The sequence below is a fragment of the Osmerus eperlanus genome, chromosome 5, assembly GCF_963692335.1.
Source record: "Osmerus eperlanus chromosome 5, fOsmEpe2.1, whole genome shotgun sequence".
Classification (NCBI taxonomy): Eukaryota; Metazoa; Chordata; class Actinopteri; order Osmeriformes; family Osmeridae; genus Osmerus; species Osmerus eperlanus.
The window spans coordinates 13942582-13967034 of record NC_085022.1 but is presented as its reverse complement, the minus strand read 5'-3'; the positions used below and the strand labels follow the sequence as shown (position 1 = coordinate 13967034).

Below are 24453 nucleotides of genomic sequence, written 5' to 3'. Positions count from 1 at the left end.
TTTAAGGTCTCTAAATTCTGGTCATTTGTTGCCTGTTGAGCTCAGCTTCCTGTCGAGTTTTGGACGCGTGATACAGAGGGTGTTTGATTTGCATCTTTGGTTTCCATCGGCTACACTATTGTATAAAGTTTCAGTCGAAAGCCCCATGCACACATGCACAGACACACATGAACACACACGTGAATATGCACACAGAGACACATACACACTCACCTACCTCCATACAGGACTGTGAAATCTCCATTTGTTTAGCTGTCGAAGCAATGACAGGGTCCGCCCCTACCCTCAGGGCTTCCTATCCCGTCCCTGTTCTGCTCTATCTGTCCAATCACAGTCTAGTTCCACTTGTCAGTCTGGTTCTGGTCTCCAGTTCGTTTCACCTGCCATCCCCTATCTGCAGGTGGAGCTGATATACACATCCTCAATCATACTTTACTCAGACACAGGTCTCCATGACAACACCATATCAGTGTGCCCAGATTGTTCATAGTACAGCTTGATGATGCTTTTGTGAGAATCTTGGGATTGTGAAAAATGGTTTAACCCCAGTGATACCAGCTCAAGTTGATGAGTGAATTTAAGAGGTTTAATTCATCTGTATGTGGATGAAAAGCATCCATCAAGTATTGACTGTGTGTGCTTGTGTGTGTGTGTGTGCATGTGTGCGCGTGTATCTGTGTGTGTGTATGCATGTGTGCCTATGTATGCATGTGTCCATGTGTGTGTATGTGTGTGTCTGCGTCTGCATACGCTTGTGTGTGTATGAATGTGTATGTGTATGCATGCGTGTGTGTATGCGTGGGGTGTGTGTGTGTGTGTGTGTGAATATGTGTGTGTGACCAGGAGTTGGGCATCAAGAACCCTCTCCACAGGAAGAAGGTGCAGCTGGCTGTCAAGTCTCTGAGCACCAGACAGGCTGAGAAGTCGTCCGAGTTGGACCACGTCTGGGTCACGCGTATGTAAACAAAGAAACGAAAGGACATCTCGTTCATTGAGCAGACACTTTTATCCAACGCCACATACAAATAGCGTACATAGCGAGGTTGGCTTGCTGTGGTTTTGAAGGCTGAGGGCTGTGTGTGTGTGTGTTCTGTGTGCAGGCTGGCTGGATGACATCGGCCTGCCCCAGTACAAGGACCAGTTCCACGAGAGCCGTGTGGATGGCAGGGTGCTGCAGTACCTCACCGTGGTAAAGCACATCGCTCACTGTCTCTGGGGTTCACACCCGTAACGCATTTAGATCATTCCGGATCGGTGTGTTGAGTACTCGGGAGATTTGATGCAATGCGATGACTAAAATTGTTCATTGTTTATTAAGCGAATAATCGGAAAACGCGGTGCACATTCAAGTGTTTGCCGAGTCGTCTAAGCATCAAGCCTCCCGTCTAGGAGAACGTTGCTGCCCTCTCCTCTTTCATCTCCCACAGTCACAAGACTCAACAGTCACACCTGGACTGACCCTCCTCTCCACCCCTCCCCTCTGCCCTCCTCTCCACCCCTCCCCTCTGCCCTCCTCTCCACCCCTCCCCTCTGCCCTCCTCTCCACCCCTCCCCTCTGCCCTCCTCTCCACCCCTCCTCTCCACCCCTCCCCTCTGCCTTCCTCTCCACCCCTCCGCCCCCAGAATGACCTGCTGTTCCTGAAAGTCACCAGCCAGCTCCACCACCTCAGCATCAAGTGTGCCATCCACGTCCTCCACGTCAACAAGTTCGACCCCCACTGCCTCAAGCGCAGACCGGGGGACGAGGTGAGGCCAGGAGGGGTGTGTGTCATAGGCGGAAATCCCGGGGGGGGGGGGGGGGGATACGACCCCCTCATCCTGGGAAAAACATGATTTGTCCCCCCCAATAAATCACTGTAAACATAACTATGTAATTTCAATAATATTAATAATACACAATGAAAGCGCTTTGGTGATTATGGACACACGCTTTTTTAATGTGCTATGTTACAGCAGTAATTTTGGAGTCCCCCTCAGGAATTGCTCTTGAGAAAATGTCATATGATTGACACTGACTCGGATGTATTTTGATGTTATTGTGTGCTTACACTGAAAAAGAGAGTGTTAATGTCTGAGGTGACTGTATGCACCCCCCCCCCCCCCCCCCCCGCCTCAGAACAAGACGTCCCCGTCGGAGGTGGTGCAGTGGTCCAACCACAGGGTGATGGAGTGGCTGAGGTCTGTGGACCTGGCGGAGTACGCCCCCAACCTGAGGGGCAGCGGCGTGCACGGGGGGCTCATTGTAAGTGTGTGTGTGTGTGTGAGAGAGAGAGAGAGAGAGAGAGAGAGAGAGAGAGAGAGAGAGAATGTATAGGGATTGAAAGTAATTTTTAAAAATTTTGGAAGAAGTTTGGGACAATCAAGAGAGAGAGACACCAAGCAGAAGAAAGCAGAAAAGAGAGAGACAGAAAGAGGTTGTGCTTGGCATGAACGCAAAGCAGCCATCTGACCTTTGACCTTTTCATAAACTCGTCCACGTGTATCTGTTCTGCACCGACCCGCCCCCGTCCGGCGCAATGTCCTCCGTATGAAATCCACCTGTTTCAACCCGCCGTCCTAGATCTTGGAGCCTCGCTTCAACTCGGACACGCTGGCCATGCTGCTGAACATCCCGCCCCAGAAGACCCTGCTGAGGAGGCACCTGGGCACCAACTTCAGCTCCCTGGTGGGCTCCTCCGCCCAGCTGGAGAAGAGGGACTACCTGGAGGCCACGGGACACAGCCCCCTCAGCACCACGGCCAAGGTCAAGGTGAGAGACGGCCCTCAGCACCACAGATAAGAGACACAGCCCTCCGCCACACGGCCCTCCGCCACACGGCCCTCCGCCACACGGCCCTCCGCCACACAGCTACGGTCAAGGTGAGGAGAGAGAGGGAGAGAGGAGCCCTCACGCAGACCAACTCACACTCGTCCTCTCTCTCTCTGTCTCTCTTCTCTCCTCCGATTCCCTTTTCATCCATCTCTCTCTCATACGCACACACAGTGGTGTGTGGTACTCAGGGCTGAGCCCTGGGGCCCGGGAGGGAACCGGCGAGGCCGAGATAGCATCACCCACACGGTCAGCACACACGCAGCTTAGACGACACGTGTGGAGGCTCCAGGCCCGGCGCTCTCAGTGTGTCTGGATGGAAGTGATGATCTCAGGTCTATTTTTCTGCATGCTCGGGAATCTCCCGTAAGCTGCACAGGGTAGATAACCCGTCCCCGGGGGGTCTGGCATTCATGTTGATGCTTACGAGGGAGCTTTGTGTGTGTGTGTGTGTGTGTCTGGGTTTCCTCAGCACATTTACTTTTACATGTGTGTTAACTTCTATGTCTCTCTCTGTGACTGTGTCTGTTTCCCTGTCTCTTTCCCTCTCTCTCTCTCTCTCTCTCTCTCTCTCTCTCTCTCTCTCTCTCTCTCTCTCTCTCTCTCTCTCTCTCTCTCTCTCTCTCTCTCTCTCTCTCTCTCTCTCTCTCTCTCTCTCTCTCTCTCTCTCTCTCTCTCTCTCTCTGTCTATTTGTCTCCCTATCTCTCTCTGCCTGTCTCTCTCTCTCTGTCTCCCTCTCTCCAGCCTAAGAAGTTGGGGTTCTCGACATTGAGGCGGCGGAAGGCGGACGACTCCACCGATTACATCTGCCCTCTGGAGAGCCAGGCCCAGGCCAACGGCTCCCAGCGGCCCTACGCAGGCTTCCGGGGCCTCAGCCCCATCCTGGACCGTGACCCGGACAGGCGGGAGCAGGTGGGACACGACGACAGCTGAACCCGTCACACACCCCCACGGCGCCCATGCTTCTCATCAGCCAATCAAGCCATCTCTGCTTGCAGCCAATAACAACCCCTCCTCAACTACCCCTCGTACCCTCACCCCCCCCCCCCCCCCCCCACTCCCAGACCACTCCCCCTGGATCGTCAGATCCTGGCAGACAACGCTCCTCACCTTCCGTGGGTGCGCATGATTTAGCGTTTGACCGACCTACTCTACTTGGTGCCATCAATCTAAAATGTTAGCTAAATCAAGCAATCAATCAAACTAATATACCTGTGGGTATAAGATGTTACTGGCTTATTGAACATCAAACACAGCCACAACACCCTTCCCTATGTGCCATCATCTAACCCCCTGCTACTGAACTGCAACACACAGGACACTGGGTAGATGTGGGCTCATGTAGCCTACAACTCCCACAAACCCCCACTGCAATCCCAGTGTAGTTTAATAGAGCCTACATATCCCATATTCCATGATGATCTTGCACCTGGCCTCTGTAATACAACCGTATGAATCATACCACTGTTGTGAACAATGTGCAACATAGAAATGTTTATTTTATTTATTTAAGATATAGCAGTGTAACAATTGTAGATATTCCCAACCAGTACAAAAGTACAATATTGTTTGTCAGACATATATATATATATATATATTGAGCTTATGCAATATTTGCATATGGAGGGATTTATTTAATATATATATATATATATATATATATATATATATATATATATATATACATGGATCAACAAAAAATGCACAGATAATTGTCTAACTGTGCATGTTTTGACAGATTGGGATTTTGCACTGTTATTTTCATATTAATTGACTGTTATAGTATTTTTTATAATCAAAGATCATGCTTCAAGAAAAGAAGCTCAAGTTGTCATGTGACTGTACATACCTTTATTCAAAAACACCAATAAAAATCCTAAGTGTGACACTGTTTTACTTTTTTTCACCATTCCAAACACACACCATCTCAATACTTTTTATCTCACTCAAGAAAGGGAGTATATAGACAAAAATGCAAGGATTACAATCTTTCTCTTGTCATGATGTCCATTCAATACACCAAGCAGACATGTCTGGAACTGTAGGCTGTGTTGAGAGACTGCTTCAGTAACACACACCATCCTCTAACCTGCTGTCATCCTCATCAGCACTCACCTCCATGATCCACTCAGAGCCATCTGAGCCAAGATGGCCGCCTGCATGTGGGAGGAAGCAGATTCCTCCCAGCATGCACCCTGGGTGGTCAGGGTGCCCCACCCTCAAATAGACATACTATACACACCCAAAGGTGTACTACTGTGTGTGTGCTTGCTTGCGTGTGTGTGTGTGTGTGTGTGTGTAATGTGGGACCTGTTACAGGTGGTGATCACAGAGGGTACAGTGCTGCAGATAGAAGCTCTGTCTGATGGCATCAACAACCTCACCGTGAGTAGAACCCTTCTCAACTGTCATCCCACCTCTCAGATTAACCAGGTAAACAGGAAACTGTCTTGAGTTCAGCTGTAACCCAAATTCCATCCTTCCTGACCCACACTACCACACTTCTCCACTGTATTCGACAGGGTAAAAAACAGTTGCAAAGTGCTTTAGTCAGTAATCCCAGCCCTCCAGCATCTATAGGCCAGTTCACACTGCCAAAACCAACATCAACAGCCAACAGTTATTGGGTTGTGTTTGTTTGGTGTGGCATGCCTGTTGCCATTTGTTGGGGCAGTGAAAAAGACAGTTTTCTTTCCAAACATTCTAAACCCAACAGCCAACAGTAGAATGTTTGGTGTTTGTCAGTGTTTGTTGAACATTGTTGAGGCAGTGTAAACTGGACTTTGATATCAAAGCAGTAGGGTTATAGCTAGGTTGTAGAGGCTTGCAGCTAACCCCGGCCTCCCCGCCCCTCTCCAGTACCTGCTGAGCCGAGACCAGGTGGTGAAGGAGCGGAGACGCACCCAGACAGCGCTGGTCTGAGGCCGCGGCTCACCCACTAACCTGCCAGCCAATCACAGAGAAGGAACCCGTCACAGCCTCACACCCCCAGCCCCCTAACTCCTGGAGCCGTCGTGACCAGCGGAACTGACCACTTTCCTGACCTCACCTCCCAATGCCTTTACCCCCCAATGCTTTGCCCTCACAATGCCCTCACTATGCCCTCACTTCACTGCCCTCACCTCACAGCCCTCACCTCACAATGCCCTTATCACAACATGCCCTGTACCTTGTGTCTATGTAGCCACGGGTGAGGTCTGCCTCTCACAGTGGATAAAGCCTCTTTGATAATGAGGCTTTATCCACTGTGTGGATGAGCCAGGACACACTGAGTAGTTTAAGGGGCCTAAAAACTTAAGTCCCTTAATATTTCTAAGGACACAGCCTATGCAATTGACCTTGTTGTTCATGCTGAATGTTTTGTTTAAGAACAGTTTGTTTTAGATACTAGGTCATATCCCACCTGATCCCCACCCACCACAACCCCCCCCCCCACACACACACACACACACACACACACACACACACACACAGCTCAAGGCACAAGTCAAACAAAGGCCCTAATTCCGCCTGCGTTCAGACCAAAACAGGTTCAAAAACAGGTTCTCTTTAAACGTCTCTGGAAATGTCACTACCATAGGCAGGTGAGGTCTGTCGCTTGACAACTCCTGTTTCTATGGAACACATCACCCTTGGTGCTGTGAGTTCATGCAAGCTTCTATAGGATTCTTCCTCCCCAGTCCAACATAAACAGTCCAGCATCAGTTCATCCAGAGCCCAGGGCTCCTGCGTGACTAACCAGGGTCAGTGACCTCCTGGAGGATGGTGCACCTGCCCAGGTGAGCCTTCCAGCCCACATGTGTGTATCTCCTCAGGGGGGCAGAGAGGAGGGCAGGCCTGGAGCTCACACAGCAGATAGTACCAGAGGAAGAGTCATACTGGTGAGTCTTCCCACCATGTCACGGTCTTCATGGTGACTGATTTGTCTTTTGTTCAAACAAAACGGAGTGATGTTTCTGTATTTACATTTAGTCATTTAGCAGACGCTCTTATCCAGAGTGTATAGTGATGTTACTGTCTAAAGTCAAAATGTCCAAGGTCCTGTATTTGAATGGTTTGAGCTGCTGTTACCAGTGTTTTCGATGTGATATGATAATTGTGAGACAATGGGAAGTGTACTTGTAAATAGAGAAGGGGGAGTTTTCTCAGTGACAAGGTGATGGAGAAAGTGTTTTGTCCGTCTCTTCATTAACAGAGTGAATGAGTTCAGTCGAGTTCTGTATTTTTATAAGTTTCAATCGGCAGATTGGGAGAGGAAACCAGAGAGACACTACTATGCTGTATGAAAGAAGACACATTAATATAAACATTATCCTGTTGCGAAAATGTTGTCTACCACAGATACTGCTAGGTTCTGTGTTGCTGTGTTTCAGTGTATAAGGGAGACGACTCTATAGAACTGTGGGGATTCTGGATCAACAACAAACTGCACAGGAACACTCATCGGTTGCCTGCTGCTCACTGGCCGGGTCTTCTGTCTGGACTAACTGACCTGTAGCGTCGGTCAGCAGCTTGTTATCACGTTCTTAGCATGTTCGTCATGAGCTACTGCCTGTCATTTCCTTGACATTAGCCAGTGATTTTGGCTATGTAACTCTTAAAGATAACATCTGAAGCTTTTCGGTGCTAGCTAGGATATTATGGCATATTGCTTGTGATGAAACTAACATATTACACACACATCTGTTTACTATTCGGTACATCTTTCCACAAATGTGTATATTTTGTAAGAAGGAATAAAGGTGTGTTGTTGTTCTGCAATTCCCCAAAACTTTTATTGAAACTGGACTGTATTTCTAAACCAAATGACTGTTGATTAGATTAGTGTGGACTATTTTCTTAGAAGAAAGTCTGCGATATAGACCCAGTACTCGAACTGAGTGGTGGAACTAGGTGGTGAAAGCATTGGAAGTAAAAATGTGTGGAGTTATGTCTGTCTCTGCTTGAGGATTAAATGTGTGGAGGATTATGCATGGTGGTACAGTAGCTAAGTACAGTGGATAATACTGTAGCTAAGAAGCACCATGTAAATGAGAGGATTGGTGTTGGAGTTGGCTGGCTTCATGAAGCACATAGTGGAGAATTATATTTGGAGTAAAGCTATGGCTATCTAGGCTATACAAAGCCAAGCCCCCAACTGAAATGCAGAAAGGAGAATATTGATAATGATGAAAATGTGTATTGGTCCTGTTTCACAACATTCAAAAATCTTACAAACTGTTCCCATAATTCAGAAGAACATTGAATTCATCTCACTCAAATGCTACACAAAACAGGTATATACATTTACAAAACTTTGCAGATTTGTTATGGAAATGTACAGTAAAAGGGTGCCTGTGTTGTGGCCCAATGTTGCCAGGTTGAGATCCTGTGTGTGAAAGAGACATCGTGTGTTCATATGAGCATCTTTGATAAGTCAATATGCAAATATATTCTCCGTTTTATATCCCAGCGTTGCCAGGTTTGGCAAGCAGGCATACTGGATCATGGGAGGTGGGCCACACATGACAATAAGCACGTCGTCAGCTGCAGGTGGAAGGTGCTCTCTGATCATGTCACAGTTGACAAACCCAGAACTGTAGTTCCATCCTGTGGATTAGGAATCCCAGTTCAACATTCTAGATGTCAAACAAGCAGGACACACTCCAATCAAGTATTAACTGAATATATCACTTTGTAACAGGGACAATACAGGACTACATAAAAGATACCAGGCCTACTTTCATTTGCATAATATAAAAGGTGAGTTCTAGCTGCAGGCTTAAGCAAAGCTAAATGCAAATAGAAAGCAAGATCTTACTATAATTATGGAATAACCAGGGGGAAATTGTTTCAATTAGTTACATGTACAGTACAATATTGAGTACATAAAGAAGTGCCCAGGGTCTGGACTAGTCTGTCCTCACCATGTGGAGGCTTGTTAAAAGTGTGGTTTGGTCTGGTCAGATCTAGTCTCATCTTCCGGAGGCTTGTCCAGGGACTAGTCTAGTCTCACCTTTTGGAAGGTATGCCCGGTCCGGGCTGGTCTAGTCTAGTCAGTCTCACCTTGCGGGGGCTTGTCCAGGGTGTACCACAGGCTGAGTGTGCCAGGGTGGCTGCTCAACACGTCCTCCAGCTCCTCCCTCAGCAGGATGTCCTTCTCTGTCTGAGGAGCACAGGGAGATCAGCCTGTTAGCATCTACGACCAGCCTGAAACACACAGCGGCTTCCTGACCAAACACTTCAGCCTGCAGAGGACAGACCAACACACTGCTCTACCCCCACAGAGGGCCCGATCCGATGAGGTACTGCGCTAAGGTGTAGAGTGATTTACTTAAAGTAAACGACACATGATTCTTAGAAATCTTAGCAAGTTAAATCTTCCGACTGCACTAGTAGTCAAATGTACTTGTTTTAACGTCTGGACGGGATGGGTGTGTGTGTGTGTGTGTGTGGGGGGGGGGGGGGGGGGGGTCGAGTGAGAGAGTAGGACCGACCTGGTTGGCAAAGATGAGGGAGCAGCGTGTCATGTCGTCTGGGTCGGATGCGATGCTGCGTATCAGCTGGAGCATGGGGGTGATCCCTGCAAGCACAGCCACCCCCCGTTAAGCCTGTTTACGACTGAACGCTCAAGTCCTACACACGCTGCTGAGGAATTATGCAAATGCAATCTGGAAACGCTAATCGTGTTTTCCTCAGCGACCCTGCGGAGAGCACCATTAGCCCCCTCGCAAAGAAGTTAATAGGCGTTGTAAAGACATGATGCGGGGAAACATGAAACCAGTGACATGACGGACACGCTGCATTGAGAAAAAGGGTTCTTACCGGTTCCTCCAGCGATCATTGCCACATGTTTAAACTTGCCGGCCCTTGGTTCAGATTTCTTGTCCGGTCGGATTGCAAAAGTGCCTTGATAAAAGAAAGATAACTTCCTGTAGCTCTGAAGCAGAGCCTAGTAGTGAAACATCACTGTGCGCTACATCACACTGCCACCTCATGGTTAAATATGCCAGTGATACCTGCTACATTGGCAGAGGAGTGTATGATCAGTGTTAAACACACAGTACATTTACATTTAGTCATTTAGCAGACGCTCTTATCCAGAGCGACTTACAGCAAGTACAGGGACATTCCCCCGAGGCAAGTAGGGTGAAGTGCCTTGCCCAAGGACACAACGTCAGTTGGCATGACCGGGAATCGAACTGGCAACCTTCGGATTACTAGCCCGACTCCCTCACCGCTCAGCCACCTGACTCCCCTGTACACCAACAGTACACCAACACACCATTCCCTCTATAGACCAGCAGTCCGCTAGGCCCTCTGAAGTCCATCTTGTCTCCAATTTTCATGGTGTCCAGATGCTGGGACATCTTCCCTCCCTCAGGGAAGCTGGGGTGGGTGTTCCTGTGGTACACCTGGGACCAAGACCTGGGTCAGTGGGGTGCGTTAGATTTGCTCAAACTCACCCATAACATCACATGCCACGATGTAGCAGAGCCACATGGTAATTGACATGCTGCACAGCGGTGTGCTACAGTACCTTGACGACCAGGTCCACAAAGCCCTGGTCTTCATCGCTGGAGACGGGCGTGTACGCTCGGACCACCAGAGCCCCGTTCACCTTAGCAGACAGATACACATGCTGTCCTGCACACACACACACACACACACACACACACAAAGGGAAGAAGAGGGAGTTGATTCATTACACTAAACTCACTGCGTGCCAGTTCTTGTAGAACAGCCTCTAGACATCAGAAGAAAAGCATGTCAAAGTATTTGTGCATGAGTGTGTGCACTGTATGTGCGTGTGTGTACCGCGTGTGTTCGCGTGTATGAGTGCACGTACTGTGTGTGTGTGTGTGTGTTGACAGTACCTACGGGTAGTCCCAGGACGTGCAAGGGAGTAGGGAGACCAAAACGAAACCTCTTGGTGTCATGGCTGATATCCTGTCGATACACATTAGCAGCGTTTGCAACTGTGGCCTTTACACTGACAAAAGTCAGGCAGAGCTTCTCGTTGTCATGGGAGACAGTGACCTGCTTGTCCACGAAGAATAACGGCTGCATACATTCAGTGCTACTGTGTGGCTACTATGTGACCTACCTCTTTCTCTACAAGCAGTAAGGAGTATTTAACTGTGGGATCCTGGAGGGTTTGGGGCAGTTGATTCTTCGTTGGTCTTCCAGTGAACAGGAAGTAGAGACCAGTGAGGACTACTACCGACACCCCCACCACCACAGGGACAGTCTGCAACACAACACCAACATGACAACTGACTACACTGTCGTAAAAACCTGTGACCCCAGATCAGGGGTCTCCAACCCTGCTCCCGGAGAGCTACCTACCTGGAAGGTTTCTCTCCAACACTAATCTGGCACACCTGATTCTAGTAATTAGAACTGGTGTAGAATCAGGTCAAACAAGTGTGGTTGGAGCAAAAAACTATAGGCAGGTAGCGCTCTAGGAACAGGGTTGGAGACCCTTGCCCTAGACTTAGAATGGTTCATCATTTTAGAGAATAGAGAGGATAAGCAAAGAAAAGGAGAAGGTTAAAAGGTGCCAAGCAATTTTCCAAGCAATAAAATGCTGAAAGACAAATGCAGAGTAGCTGCTCGTTCCTACCAGATCCTGCTCCATAGCGTCTGTCCGTGAATGAGTGTGTGAAGTTGCGAGTCGGTGAGAGTGACTGAGACGGCTGATCAGAGTCCAGCCCTGCAGCGGAGCCACAACTGCTGGGTGACCTTTGAACCCCACGCCTCAAAGGGGAGGAGCAGCCAGTGGAACAAAGGACAGCCCAATAGGAGTGGAGAAGTCACCATGACACAGCACAGTTAAGAGAACTACATATTCAGTAGTGGATGGACCACAATCACGCCACTGTCACCCATGGTGTGTGTGTGGGTGTGTGTGTGTTTGTGAGTGAGTGTAAAAGGTTACTTTCAACAATGAGAACATTTAAGACATCAAAAAATAATTTATCAACCTTAGCTATACAAACACATTGCCAACAATGTATTACACCATGTCACTTTAACTGGGCTTGATTTCTGCAATAAAACTGCAGATCAAGGTATACTTTACTCTTGCACAGGTTAATTAATACAAGATACAGGCTAACAAAGAACACAAGTTAACACATAATGTAGGATAACACATAGCTAACACAGAACAAATGCTAACCGAGTACAGGTTAATACAACACACATGCTGCTAACTAAAAGCACATGCTGCTAACACAAAGCACATGCTACCACTGAACACATGCTAATACAACACTTATGCTAATAAAGAAAAAATGCTAACAGGTATTTCTAGAAAAATCATCTAAAATCCAATTGTATTTGTAGAGCCCTTTGTACAGGCAATATTGCAGAGGGCTTCACATATGCAGACCTAAACCTAAACCAACCTAAACCCTCAAAGAAGACAAGGAAAAACTCCCAGGAAAACTGAAAAAATGGAAGAAACCTTAGGAGGAGCGATTCAGTGAGGGATCCCCTCCTCCAGAGACAGCAGTTGACACAGAAAGGTGACACCACAGTCTGAATTAATACAAGTATACAGTAAGAGACAGTAAAAAAATGAAAATGTGCAAATGGATGGTGGTATTCAGGATTCTGAATTGCAGTAGTAGAGCATTTGCAGTGCACTGCATTGGTGTTTGTCAGTTTAGTCTGTCCTCCGCTAGAGGTCTGGAATCTCCAGAGCAGTCATTGTCCTGAGGTGAGTTGCTCCTGTTGAGAGTCACTGCTAGTCTGGTCGTCTGGGACTGCTAGGCCGAGAGCACCTGGAACACACGCAATAACAACACCTGAAGCAGAGACCTGAGTTTAGGCTTAGAAACTGAGAAACAGTGAGGACTGACTCAGGATATTCAAGACAGGTACCAAGTAGAAACTCCCTGGGAAAAATTGGAAACAATCTGAATACGTTTTTTATTTTTTTTACTTAAAGAAAACTTTTTTTTATCATTTAGCAGAAGCTTTGATTCAAAGTGACACAAAAGTCGAGCAGAAAATCAAGAAACCATAAGTGTATAGTTCTGTAACAGTACATTTTCATAGTCAGTGTCAAAGAATCCATACACTAACAGGTCCAACGCAACAATTCTGGCTCAGAACAGACTTCAGACTTCTATGCCCTGCATCTCAGATCCCCCTCCTTCCTCACCCTGCAGCTGGTCCTGGATCCAGCCCCTGACGGCAGCCATGGAGGAGAACACACCAGGCTTCCGGTGGCTTCCACAGCCCTCCCCCCAGCTGCCCAGACCCAGGAGCACAGGGTGGGAGTCCTCCCTCTGACACACCAGGGGAGCACCAGACCCCACCTGAGGAGAGGATTGGGAGGAGAGAAGAGAGGAGAGGAGAAGGGACAGTGGAGAGGAGAGGAGGCGAAAGGGGAGAAGAGGGTAGAGGAGAGGAGACCAAAGAAGATGAGAAGGGAACATATCAAGCTCCGTGAACCCACCAGATGGCGTAGCAGTACCACAAACACTATTCACTGCACTGTGCCTCCTCTATATAAAGACAACATTTGCCATGAGCGCCCTGTGGCCTCCCTCACCCTGCAGGGCTGCTGGGTGTTGTAGTGCGTAGATCGGGCACACAGCATTGTTGGGCTGAGTCTTCCCGGGTAGCAGCTCTCACAGTCAGCGAGGCTAACTAGACAAACCGTCTGCTGTCCTACTGTGCTGTTCCACACCCCCCCTGCCGACACACACCATCACAACATACATGACACGTCAAACATGACCTACATGGTCAGCTCTTACATGGCAGGTGTAATCACAACTGCAAACGCCACATACTCAACACATGCTACCACAACATACATGACATGTATTTGCGACATACTGTACATGACACACTACTATAACATATATGCCATGAGTTACAACATTACACACACAACCACAACATATATGACATATGGGCATATGGATATGTCAGCTGTGGATAGGGGCTGCTGGGTAATAAAGATGACCTGTATGCTCCTCCCACTCTGACACTGTGCACCCCTGAGTGGGCGGGACTTCCTGTCCTGAGCCAGGAAGCCAGACGGGCTGAGCGTGCTCATTGAGGAGAAGAGGCGTGGCTAGTTCCAACAGAGCCACATCGTTGTCCTGGGTGACGGGGTCGTAGTGGGGGTGGAGGAGCACCCTGCTCACGGCATGCCTCTACACACACACACGTATACATGCATGCACACACACACACACATGTATGAACACACAAGAACACACACACACAGATACACATGCACAAGCGCACACACACACACACAAGGAAAGTTGAAGATTGATTCACATACATTTCAACCTGTCAACCTGGTGACTGTACGGCTCCACAACATCATCATCCTTTGACACACACACAGGTGACGAGAGCACAGAGAAGTGAGAGGAGAGGAAGAATGTGTGAAAGAGGTGCACGAGGAGTGACATATGGAAGGACAGACATAGAGAGGGGAGAGAGATATAGACCTGTACAAACCTGTTGACCAGGCTCTCCTTTCCCCACAGACAGCAACCACAGGGATCTCTCCTCCCTGCAAAGCAACGCATGGTACAACCACATTCATTTCAAATGAGTCGTACATTATAAGTGTGTGTGAGAGAGAGCCAAAGAGAGAAACAGAGAGAGACAGACAGTGAGAGAGAGAGAGAGAGAGAGAGAGAGAGAGAGAGAGAGAGAGAGAGAGAGAGAGAGAGAGAGAGAGAGAGAGAGAGAGAGAGGGAGGGAGGGAGGGAGGGAGGGAGGGAGGGAGGGAGGGAGGGAGAGAGAGAGAGAGAGAGAGAGAGAGAGAGAGAGAGAGAGAGAGAGAGAGAGAGAGAGAGAGAGAGACAGACAGACAGACAGACAGTGAGTCAGTGAGAAACAGAGAGAGAGTGACTCACAGGCCAATGAGGCAGTGTGCTGCAGTGAGGACCCTGGAGGGCTGGAGGATGGCCCCAGAGCAGACGTGCTCGGTGCCCAGGCTAAGGTGCACGTCCCAGGGTAAAGACTGTCGTAGAGGACCCCCCTCCCCTGGAGAAGCCCCTAGAGCTAGAGCAACAGGAGGATGAGCCATTCCACATGTGTGTGTGAACCCTGACACACACACACACATATTTAGACTATTTAGACAACACACAGTATCCAAGATTGTGGACAAAACAACTGAGGACAAAACAATTGTGGAACTAAAGTAATTTAGACAACAGAGATTATTTTTAGAAGCTTAGGTGTATTACACTGTAAACGATTCCTGAAAATAGATGAAATTATGTTTTTTTAAGTTATCCCATTTGAGTTGAAGAACTGGTTCAATTCTACTTTACTCAATTTATACATTTCCATTGATTCTGTCCGAACCCTGATCCTGGAGATGTACCCTCTGTAGGGCTTGACTACCCCCACTGGTAACAAACATGATTCTGATTGTCAACTAGTTCATTATTAGAGGTGCTGGATTAGGGTTGGAATGAAAACTTGGCTGGCTCTCCAAGGAACAGGGTTGGGCAGCCCTCTCCCACAGTTTAAACACAGTCAACCCACAGTATAAACACAGTACACACACAGTACATACACAGTATACACATGGTACACACATCACATAACTCCACCCAGGCCTGCCCCGGCTGTTTAGAATAATGATCCGGTTGATAAAACGTGGACTGTGACACAACGTGGCACATCGCAAGATATTCATCACAGGGGGGGTTAAAGAGATAGAGGGAGTGAAAGAGAGAGAGAGTGAGATGCAGAGAGTGAAAGAGAGAGAGTGTGTGAGATGCAGAGAGTGAAAGAGTGTGAGATGCAGAGAGTGAAAGAGAGTGTGAGATTCAGAGAGTGAAAGAGAGAGTGTGAGATTTTGAGAGTGAAAGAGAGAGAGTGTGAGATGAGGAGTGAAAGAGAGAGTGTGAGATTTTGAGAGTGAAAGAGTGTGAGATGCAGAGTGAAAGAGAGAGTGAGATGCAGAGTGAAAGAGTGTGAGATGCAGAGTGAAAGAGAGAGTGAGATGCGGAGTGAAAGAGTGTGAGATGCAGAGTGAAAGACAGTGTGAGATGCAGAGAGTGAAAGAGAGAGTGAGATGCAGAGAGTGAAAGAGAGAGTGAGATGCAGAGAGTGAAAGAGAGAGTGTGAGAGACAAAAGAGGGAAATGGAGAAACAGATGGAAAAAGAGGCAGGTAAAGGAAGATAGAGAAGAGAAACAGGAGAGATAGAGATGAGACAGAAGAAAAACAGAGTGAGAGAGAGAAAGAGAGAGGGACAGGAGAAGAGAGAGAGAGACAGGAGAAAGAGAGAGAGAGAATCGGAGTAACAGATGGAGGACTAACCAGGCAAAGCATAACGAAGACTGACATCATCCTCCTCATGCTCTTCATCTTCATCCTGGTCGTCCATCCTCCCCTCCAGGTGGCTGTACTCCTGCTGCTGCAGGTCTGTTTGGAATGTAGAGATGGGTTGTATTTGAGAAGTGATTTTGCTGTATTGTGTCTTGTACCACAGATTGTTCCTAGGCATTACCCACAGTAATACTGTTGGAACTGTGCGGTTCTAGTCCCTGACTATCTGCTGCACTTACTATATGCACGTTTGTATGTTGGTTTGGAGAAAATCGTCTGCTACATGACTAAATGTAAACGTAATTTGATTATTAAGTAGGAATGTTCAGGTCAGATTTATGATGGTTCTAGAGGCATGGTAATAAATATGGTGCGTTAAAGATTCAGGTTAGTAAATTGAAGTTAACATGACATTCAATTCCAATTTGACGATTATACATATAATAATTCCTCATAATTCTCTAGAGTGACTACAGTCTGCGTACAGTCTCATCCTGTGTCAGTTCTTCCTATGAATCATTTCTCACACAAGAACAGGCTGAATACTCTACTTAACCTGATCCTCTGACCTCCTGACCCTGACCTCCTGACCTTACCGGTGTGGCTGATGAAGGAGAGCGTGGCGTTGAAGCCCCTGCGCGTGACCGAGCCGTCAGAGCTGAACTGCAGCACCATCACGTTGTCGTAGGTCAGGATGGAGGGAGGGATGCCTGGCCCACACAGCACAGCTGCCACAGACACGAAACATGACGGATTCACTCGTCCGCATAGGGTGTGTGTGTGCGTGTACATGCGTGTGTGTGGATGCAAGTGTGTACATTCACGTGTGTGTGTCTGTGTGTGCGCGCGCGCGTGTGTGTTGATGAAATTGTGTACCTATATCCTCTCTGTTGTGCACATCTCCAAACACAGTCAGGCGGTCGTACTCGCAGTGATGGGACTGCTCCAAGTCAAAGTCCTCAAAGTCCAGCTGGAGGACAGAGAACAGCACAGTGGTAGCTTACAGGATGAAGGGACGCTTGGCTGATTTGTTGATAGTACGATCACATCTGTAAGCTGCGGTATCAAAGCGAGTATCAAGTTCATGTTGTGTCTGGGCACGGAGGGAACCTGATCTTTCTGATCTCAGGCTACACTTTCACTGACTCTGCGGCCTGTGTTCATGACTGCTGCCACTAGGGAGCAGCCCCTCTGAGGAGTCCCTCCCACTGGTGCAAAACAGAGAGGAGTGAAGTTTAATAGCTCTCCAGAGGATATGCCCTAGATTCACACTGCACTAGGGCATGACTGTGTGTGTGTGTGTGTGTCTGAGTGTGTGTACATCTGTGTGTGCGAATGTGTATGTGTGCATGAGTGTGTGTATATCTCTGTGTGTATGTGAGTGTGTACATAATTGTGTGTGTGTGTGTGTGTGTGTAATTCAGTGTGTGTACATCTGTTTATGTGTGTGTGCGTGTACGTTAGTGTGTGTGTATGTGTGTGTGTGTAACCTTGATGACGTGGCCCTCGGGAGCGTAGATGACCCAGCGGCAAACAGAGTTGTTGCTGTAGGATTCTGGGTAGTTGGGACTGTGTACTGCCTTCTGAGCCTGCTGGAGCACCACTGTGCCACACACTGTCTCTGCACACACACACACACACATATTTACACACATACACACACACACACACACACACACAGAGAAAATGAATACTTTTATTGACCATCCCTGTGTTCTCTGTGGCTCCTTAATCTCATCCTTTTCCTTAGACTCTATGATATTAACTTAGTGGGTATCTGTGTGTGTGGGTGGGGGGGGGGGGGGGGGGTACAGTATGTCTGTGTGTGTGTGTGATCACATCCCTGCTGCATCCCATTACAGGGTCATGGGATTGCTGGGTGTCTCCTGACTGCCTCTCGTCAGTCCTCAGAGAGAAAGAGAGAGAATAACAGAGGCAGAAGGAGAGTGTGATGGAGAGAGTGAGAGTGACCGAGGGTAAGGTGAATAAGAGCAGATAAGAATGCGTGAACATCGAGAGAGAGAGAGAGAGAGAGAGAGAGAGAGAGAGAGAGAGAGAGAGAGAGAGAGAGAGAGAGAGAGAGAGAGAGAGAGAGAGAGAGAGAGAGAGAGAGAGAGAGAGAGATCTGTTTTTGTGGTGGGTGTGTGTATATAATTTACCCGACAGAGAATCTCCGTCCACAGCACTGAACCTGAGGGCAAATCCTCTTCCTGTCACTGTTACATCAGAGGCGAAGAGCACAGATGCACCATGGGAGTGGAGCAGCACGGGTCCAGGGAGGGTACTGCCACAGAACCTCGCTACGACACGCAACACACAAATCTCAAATCGCGCACACACACACAAACTCACACACACAGACATACGCACACACACATATGCAAACATTTTCACACACATATTTGCTTACGTTCACACATATACTTCCACCTTTGGCAATTCAGTAACATGAGAGAATTGTCAGGGGTCTGAATACTTTCACAAGGCGCTGTATACACACAGACAGACAGACACACACACACCCTCACCCACGGGCTTGTCCTTGGTTAGAGAGACTACCAGCTGATCGGAGTAGCAGAGAGAGTCGTTCTCCAGGTCCATCTCCAGGAACTCCAGCAGGATCCACTGGGCTGGAGGGACCAGGACAGACCAGGAGCACAGCCTACAGGAGGGGGGGGGGGTCCAGGGGAGGAGGGAAGGAGAAAGACATCCAGATATCAGAGTGTATACGTGTGTGTATGCGTGTGTGTGTGTGTTGGGGGGGGGGGGGGAGAGAGAGAGAGTTATTGTCTTTGGCCAAAGAGATATTACTTCCAGTATTAGTAGTATATGTACTGTACTGTTCAGTGTCCCAGAGTGACACCTACTCATTGTTTTCATAGTGATGACCTTGGAAGGAGGGGTTTCTGATCAGTCCTTCATGGCCAGAAACGTGCCCATCTTTAACACTGCACAGGCCTGGAACACACGCACGCACACACACACACACACACACACACACACACACACACAGGTTTATAAGTATTCAAATAAACATGTTCACAAGGAAACTAAATGGAGGAACAATGACTCATGGTGTCTATTAAAAAACATTTAATAAAAAAAAAAAAATTAAACATTTAAAACAAGTATTCCTCCACTGGTATCTACGGGAGCCCTGAAAGTCAGGCAGATTTCTTTTTTTAAGAGCTAAAAAAGATTTAGAGATGTGACCTGTTAGTTGTTCAAACATGTTTTTATCTTGTTCAGGCTACTTCTTGTCTCGTTTGGAGACAAGTTTGAACAAGATGATAAGGAGTTCTAATGACTTGTTTATTTTGTTGCAAATGTTCACAGATATTCAACCTCACCCATGCAAGCTAGTTTACTAAATTGGCATGCTCAAATCCATTTGTGCCACAGGCGGCAGACAGGTAGCCTACGCCAGAGTAGTTAGGGCCGCTCCATGGGAGTTCAAACAAGATAATAAGCCAACTGGTCCGAACAAGATACTAAATCGTCCAAACAAGATAAGTTGTCCAAACGAAAATCAAATACTTTTTTTCTCTTGAATTTTTTTCTCTTCCTGTCCTCGAGGGCTTCGGCAGTTCTCTGTTCGGTCTACTACACAAACCCTCACACCCGACCATCTCTCCCCAAAGCAAAACAAGGACAAATGAGCTCACATAGACACAGTGAGATCTTAGTGGGATTCAAGCATTCAACCCACTATGTGTCCTCATGGGAGCTTCCAGGCCCCTGATGGTGGTCTTGATCCAGGGCAGGAGCAGGCTGACGTCGGTGAAGACCCCCGGGGAACCTCTCCTGGACGGGCTCCTTCCCTCGTTGTTGCTCCAGCTCCTTCCACAGCCCTTACCCCAGGATGTTACTCCAGCCAGCACCCAGTGGCCACCCCCCCACGGACACACCAGAGGACTCCCTGAATCCCCCTGGAACATACACACATACCCCCACACATACACATGCACGCACCAGACACACACCCATGCACACAGAAACTGAATACACAGTATTACAGAATACAGAATATACATACTTCCCAAAACAGTAATGTCCACATCTGGAAAAAACAACAATATGTATCTAGACTGTAGAGTAGACTAGATTATCTAGACTGTAGCGTAGCTTAGGTTATCTAATGTAGACCGTAGAGTAGGCTAGTTTATCTAGACTAGAGTACACTAATTTATTTTAGATTGTAGAGGACATATCTTAAAAAAAAAAGCTTTTGCCTAAATGTATTTTATAAGTTTTGCTTTTAACTATTTATTGACCTTGATCTTTTTTTAATTTTAATTATTAACTTTGATTCTTTTTAATTTGCATTATTATATGCTCTGTAGCACTTTGAGATTGCTTTAATGTAAAGTGCAATGCAAATAAAATGTATTATTATTATTATTCTAGAGTATTGTAGTTTATCAAGTATAGCAGACAGTATCTCTCACCTGGCAGGCGTCCCTGCCCCCGCTCTCGTAGCCAGCACAGAGCACGGTGTAGCTGGGCTTGGGGGGGCGGAGGGTCTGGAGCACATAGCTACAACTGGCCTTCTCCAACAGCTCCAGCTGCACCTCCCTCAGAACAGCAGGCAGTCTGCCACCTGTTCGGGTAAAGACAGGCACTCAACCAACTGGAAGGTCAGACCAGTCCTCATATGTCTGGAACCCAGCCACTTCAACGCCACACACAGACAACAGTAATTCTGGTGTTGTTTTGCGACCAGAATCAGGCCAGTTCTCAGACCGTGTGCGTTTTAGATGTATCGCAGCCTCGGTGGGACTTGAACCCAGGTCTGTGGGACTCACGTTCTGTGATGCGACCCCATCCTGCGATGACACAGTTGGACCTGGGGGGGAAGGCCTCACTGGGTACAGGCAGGCAGATGGGCTGGACCCGACTACCTACATACAACACAATCCTGCTTTACTGCTGCACTGTAGCCTGGTCAGGTAAGGAGAAATATTTAAAATACAAAAAGTGCTAAAGTAGGGTTCACATCCAAACATGTCGTTTTGAGGCTACACAACATCAATAGTGAGAGAGCAGTACCCAATTGGATTAGTTTGTTGAGCTCTAATAGGGCAACGTCATAGTTCATTGGCCAGTAGTAGCGGTACTTGTCGTGGACTCTGATGTTCCTCACGGTGAAGGCCTGTTCCTCAGCATCAGGAACCCTGCGGTCATGTTCTCCAATGACAACGCTCACTTCCCCCAGGAACTCACTGTGGGGGACAATACTCCAGAACTCACAGGACACCAATCATGAGGGAACACCTTGAAACATCTTGAAACTTCTTGTAACATATTGAAACATTATAAAAAAACATCTTGGAACACAAATGTGTCCAATGACAAGAGGACCACTGTGTTTTCTTGTTCAAGGGCCACCTTGTCAAACCCCAAACCTTCTACTCAGAACAGTACAATCCTACTGGTCTGAGGGCTGGTGTCTGTGTGTGGTGGACAGTACCTACTCAGAGATGCTGGCCACACAGTGGGCAGCTGTCAGGATCCAGCGGTCACTGAGGATAGCCCCTCCGCAGAAATGAGCCCCTCTGGACCTCAGAGAGACCTGAGCGTCAACATGAAGACCCTATGAAGTCTGCTCACCCAACCTCCTCTGCTACACTTTCACTGTATTCACCACAGGACACTTGAAATAGTTGTTTAAATATCGTTTGTATTATCATTAAGCGGATACAACCATTATTTCTATTATCCTGATATTTATGCTCGTGATAAGATAATGATATAAGACAGAACGACACACTATGCACTTCTGATCCTGGAGATACTGTACTTTCTATATGCACTATTTGTACATCGCTTTGGACAAAAGCATCTGCTAAATGAACAAAATGTTATAGAAATGTAATGTAAGAAGCTGACTGACCAGCCATGGGTGCGAGCCGTGTCTGGCCTCAGTTCCTCCTACCACCCTCAATGACCGGTCTAGCAAGCTCCTCACCCGGGGAGCCCCACACTTCGCACCTGAAGGGCAGAGACTCAACATTTGGTCCGAAACTACTAACATCCAACCGGATTCATTAATGTTATTCAGAAACGTTGAATTCTCACTGTTACATTGTACCGCCACGCACAAATAAGCCCTAAATGTGGAATTATTCAACATGGATTGTTGTCTGTAGTCATGTTCAGAGTGTGTAGTCTGAGTCCCAGAGACTGTGTGTGTGAGCGATGCACCTGTGATCATGCATGGATGGTGTAGAGTACTCACCAGCAGTGTGAGAAGGTGTCAGTCCACAGAGCAAACTGAAGCAGAGACAGAGAACAGCTCCCCTTATCTTCGCACCCCAAATACCCATCCTGACTCCTTACCGACTGAGGCCTCACTGGGGGGAATACAGACTGTTTATATGTGTGTGTGTGTGTGTGTGTGTGTGTGTGTGTGTGTGTGTGTGTGTCTGTGTGTGTACATGACATGTGTGTGCAGGTTTGTGTGTGTGTGTGTGTGTCCAATTAGTCAAAGGGTGACATCCCCAACATAGCAGAGGCACCAAGCTCTCCTGCTGACCAACAAAACCAACTAATAAAACAGCCCTGAGCTGAGACAGGCCTAGACGGCTATAAACCCTGGACAAAGCAAAGCATGCTGGGAGAAGCAGACTGTGAAACTGACCACAGGCACGGTCACGCCAGGGGTTGGATCAAAAGAACGGAAACGGAGATGGAGGGACAGAGACAGAAAAAGTTCAACCAAAAAAAAATTGCGTGTGGTTTGAAGAGGTTGATTCTTCTTGTCCACTTTTTGTTGGAGCTAACCAGATATCGATGATCGACAGCGCATTGTTTAGAAATTAAATGTGTAAGCCCACAACTATGCTCAACCATTTGTAGCAACCCACGTTACCAATTGGAAAGATACATATATATATATCTTTCCAATCGGTAATAGCTACAACTGAAATACAGCGTCCGTCAAGTCTTCCATTTGAGATGAGAGCCAGCTAGACCAGTGACAACGCGACCTTTGAAAAATTTACGAGATGTGACACAAGACATTTTACTTTGCTGTAATTCTTTTGTTTCCTTTCTGTAGGGATTTCTGAATGGATTGGTTTGCCGTCATTTTGGAGTGTTTGTCAGCAAAGAATGCCAAACAAAGAGGATGAACTAACAGCCCTTGTGCGGTGTTAATACCATGATGAAGTTAGAAACCACATACATCGTTGGCATACTCGAAGTAGGCTACAGTGTATTGCTGCCTACAGTGTATAGGTCTTTGCAAGATCTTAACTATAGAACATTGACAGTAAAACAAAATGACAATATTCTGTTCGACTGTCAATGTAGAACAGAATATTATCGATGATGTTGCACTTATAGGCCTATTAAATAGTTGTAGTTTTTAGTGCACTGTCCAATCCTTAAAAATGATTTAATCTTGAAATGCGTTGATGTTATTACGCACGTAGCCAGGTTAAAATAATGACCGTTCCTTGGCTCATAAAACGTATTTTAGAACTACAAACATCTGTCTTGATTAGCATATCTGCTATTGCCTACTTACTACTTATGCACTATAGTGGCACTATAGTGGCTAAGCCTATTTGTAAGTCTGCTGACAAGTGGCTCTTGGACAAGTAATAGAAATTTCTAATTTTGACACCTGTAGACACGTGCAGCAAAATATAATAGAGTGGATTTTTGACTTACCAGAGGCTGTGAAAATCTAACAAGTAGGCTATTTACAGTAGTGTTGGATGATAATGATGATATTTATATTGCAAGTTAATATTATTTTCCGGATGCCAACAAAGCTCCTTTGTGTCTCGACCCAGAGCTGAAGTAGCCAGTTAGAAGGAGCAGCCGATACAAGCTAGTCAAAGGTCAGGCAACCTTGAGGATGGTGACGGTTTGTTCAGAAGCCAATAAGAACAGCTCTCAGATAAAGAACAACAGTTTTATTTAGTGGACTGTGTGTACCAACATGAATGCAGGTTGTTGTTTTTGTTCCTGACCAACTGCATCTATGTAACAGGCACACACTGCGCACAGGGAATATATCTGGTTGCAGATTGAATTACCTGCAAGTTGACAGAATACTGTCGATTTCAATCCGTGGATCAAAGTTGTTGTTTTTTAAGCTACAAGCCAGGATTTAATTGGGCATGAGTAGTGCATTCCAGAGGAAGCTGCTCTTTCAGTTTCTGTTTCTGTGTGTGTATGAGAGAGAGACACACACACACACACACACACACACACTAGAGAGTATGTACGTAGGTGTATGTGTGACAGAAACAATGAAATAGCATAGGCAGAGAGTAAATATGCATGTACTGTAAGTGAGACAGAATGAAAAAGAGAGTCAG

The 24453-nt window shown here is 47.1% G+C and overlaps 3 protein-coding genes across 18 annotated transcripts in view; 1 reads left to right on the top strand and 2 right to left on the bottom strand.

The window, feature by feature from the left end:
• The window catches only part of ppfibp2b (PPFIA binding protein 2b), a 60382-nt gene extending 52811 nt beyond the window's left edge, over positions 1–7571 (top strand). For 11 of the 14 annotated variants that reach the window (XM_062461791.1, XM_062461784.1, XM_062461793.1 and 8 more), the window contains 9 exons: positions 844–955; positions 1101–1189; positions 1624–1746; positions 2117–2242; positions 2561–2749; positions 3555–3722; positions 5130–5243; positions 6626–6691; positions 7184–7571. In XM_062461791.1, coding sequence (XP_062317775.1) covers positions 844–955; positions 1101–1189; positions 1624–1746; positions 2117–2242; positions 2561–2749; positions 3555–3722; positions 5130–5243; positions 6626–6691; positions 7184–7207 — 1011 coding nt within the window. In that variant the 3' untranslated portion in view covers positions 7208–7571. Of the gene's footprint in view, positions 1–843; positions 956–1100; positions 1190–1623; positions 1747–2116; positions 2243–2560; positions 2750–3554; positions 3723–5129; positions 5244–5669; positions 6692–7183 lie in introns of all 14 variants that reach the window. The other 3 variants (XM_062461788.1, XM_062461796.1, XM_062461787.1) reach the window with 2 other exon arrangements.
• A 398-nt stretch (positions 7572–7969) lies between these two features.
• Positions 7970–11567, bottom strand: LOC134021209 (NADH-cytochrome b5 reductase 2). Its single transcript, XM_062461802.1, has 9 exons — positions 11416–11567; positions 10897–11040; positions 10667–10739; positions 10330–10436; positions 10075–10204; positions 9615–9698; positions 9287–9372; positions 8856–8955; positions 7970–8399 (listed from the first exon to the last, which is right to left on the bottom strand). The coding sequence occupies exons 1-9, from the start codon at positions 11428–11430 to the stop codon at positions 8227–8229; spliced, it is 912 nt and encodes a 303-aa protein (XP_062317786.1). The 5' UTR covers positions 11431–11567; the 3' UTR covers positions 7970–8226.
• A 158-nt stretch (positions 11568–11725) lies between these two features.
• On the bottom strand, positions 11726–23933 carry LOC134021208 (ovochymase-2). Of its 3 annotated transcripts, none has more exons than XM_062461799.1 (21): positions 23798–23933; positions 22359–22473; positions 22014–22111; positions 21595–21692; positions 21170–21342; positions 20926–21021; positions 20569–20720; positions 19830–20049; positions 18988–19078; positions 18643–18782; positions 18280–18420; positions 17611–17741; positions 16997–17090; positions 16717–16848; positions 16112–16216; positions 14690–14882; positions 14286–14340; positions 13777–13969; positions 13357–13499; positions 12964–13120; positions 11726–12580 (listed from the first exon to the last, which is right to left on the bottom strand). In XM_062461799.1, the coding sequence occupies exons 2-21, from the start codon at positions 22444–22446 to the stop codon at positions 12504–12506; spliced, it is 2577 nt and encodes an 858-aa protein (XP_062317783.1). In that variant the 5' UTR covers positions 22447–22473; positions 23798–23933; the 3' UTR covers positions 11726–12503. The 3 variants fall into 3 exon arrangements, with proteins under 3 accessions (XP_062317783.1, XP_062317785.1, XP_062317784.1); XM_062461801.1 differs by having other exon boundaries at positions 14690–14837; XM_062461800.1 differs by having other exon boundaries at positions 18649–18782.
• Between the last annotated feature and the right edge of the window lie 520 nt (positions 23934–24453).

Bases quoted from the DNA above. Each gene is read 5' to 3' on its own strand.
- LOC134021208 (XM_062461799.1), bottom strand. From the start codon at position 22,446: ATGGGTATTTGGGGTGCGAAGATAAGGGGAGCTGTTCTCTGTCTCTGC. The intron at 13,500-13,776 runs GTCATCTTTATT...GTGTGTCGGCAG, and splicing joins AGAGTGGGAGGAGCATACAG to GGGGGGTGTGGAACAGCACA. The intron at 12,581-12,963 runs GTGAGGAAGGAG...CGTGTGTTCCAG, and splicing joins GATCCAGGACCAGCTGCAGG to GTGCTCTCGGCCTAGCAGTC.
- LOC134021209 (XM_062461802.1), bottom strand. The intron at 10,437-10,666 runs GTACTGTCAACA...GTGTGTGTGCAG, and splicing joins CGTCCTGGGACTACCCGTAG to GACAGCATGTGTATCTGTCT. The intron at 8,956-9,286 runs GTCGGTCCTACT...TGTGCTCCTCAG, and splicing joins CCCTCATCTTTGCCAACCAG to ACAGAGAAGGACATCCTGCT.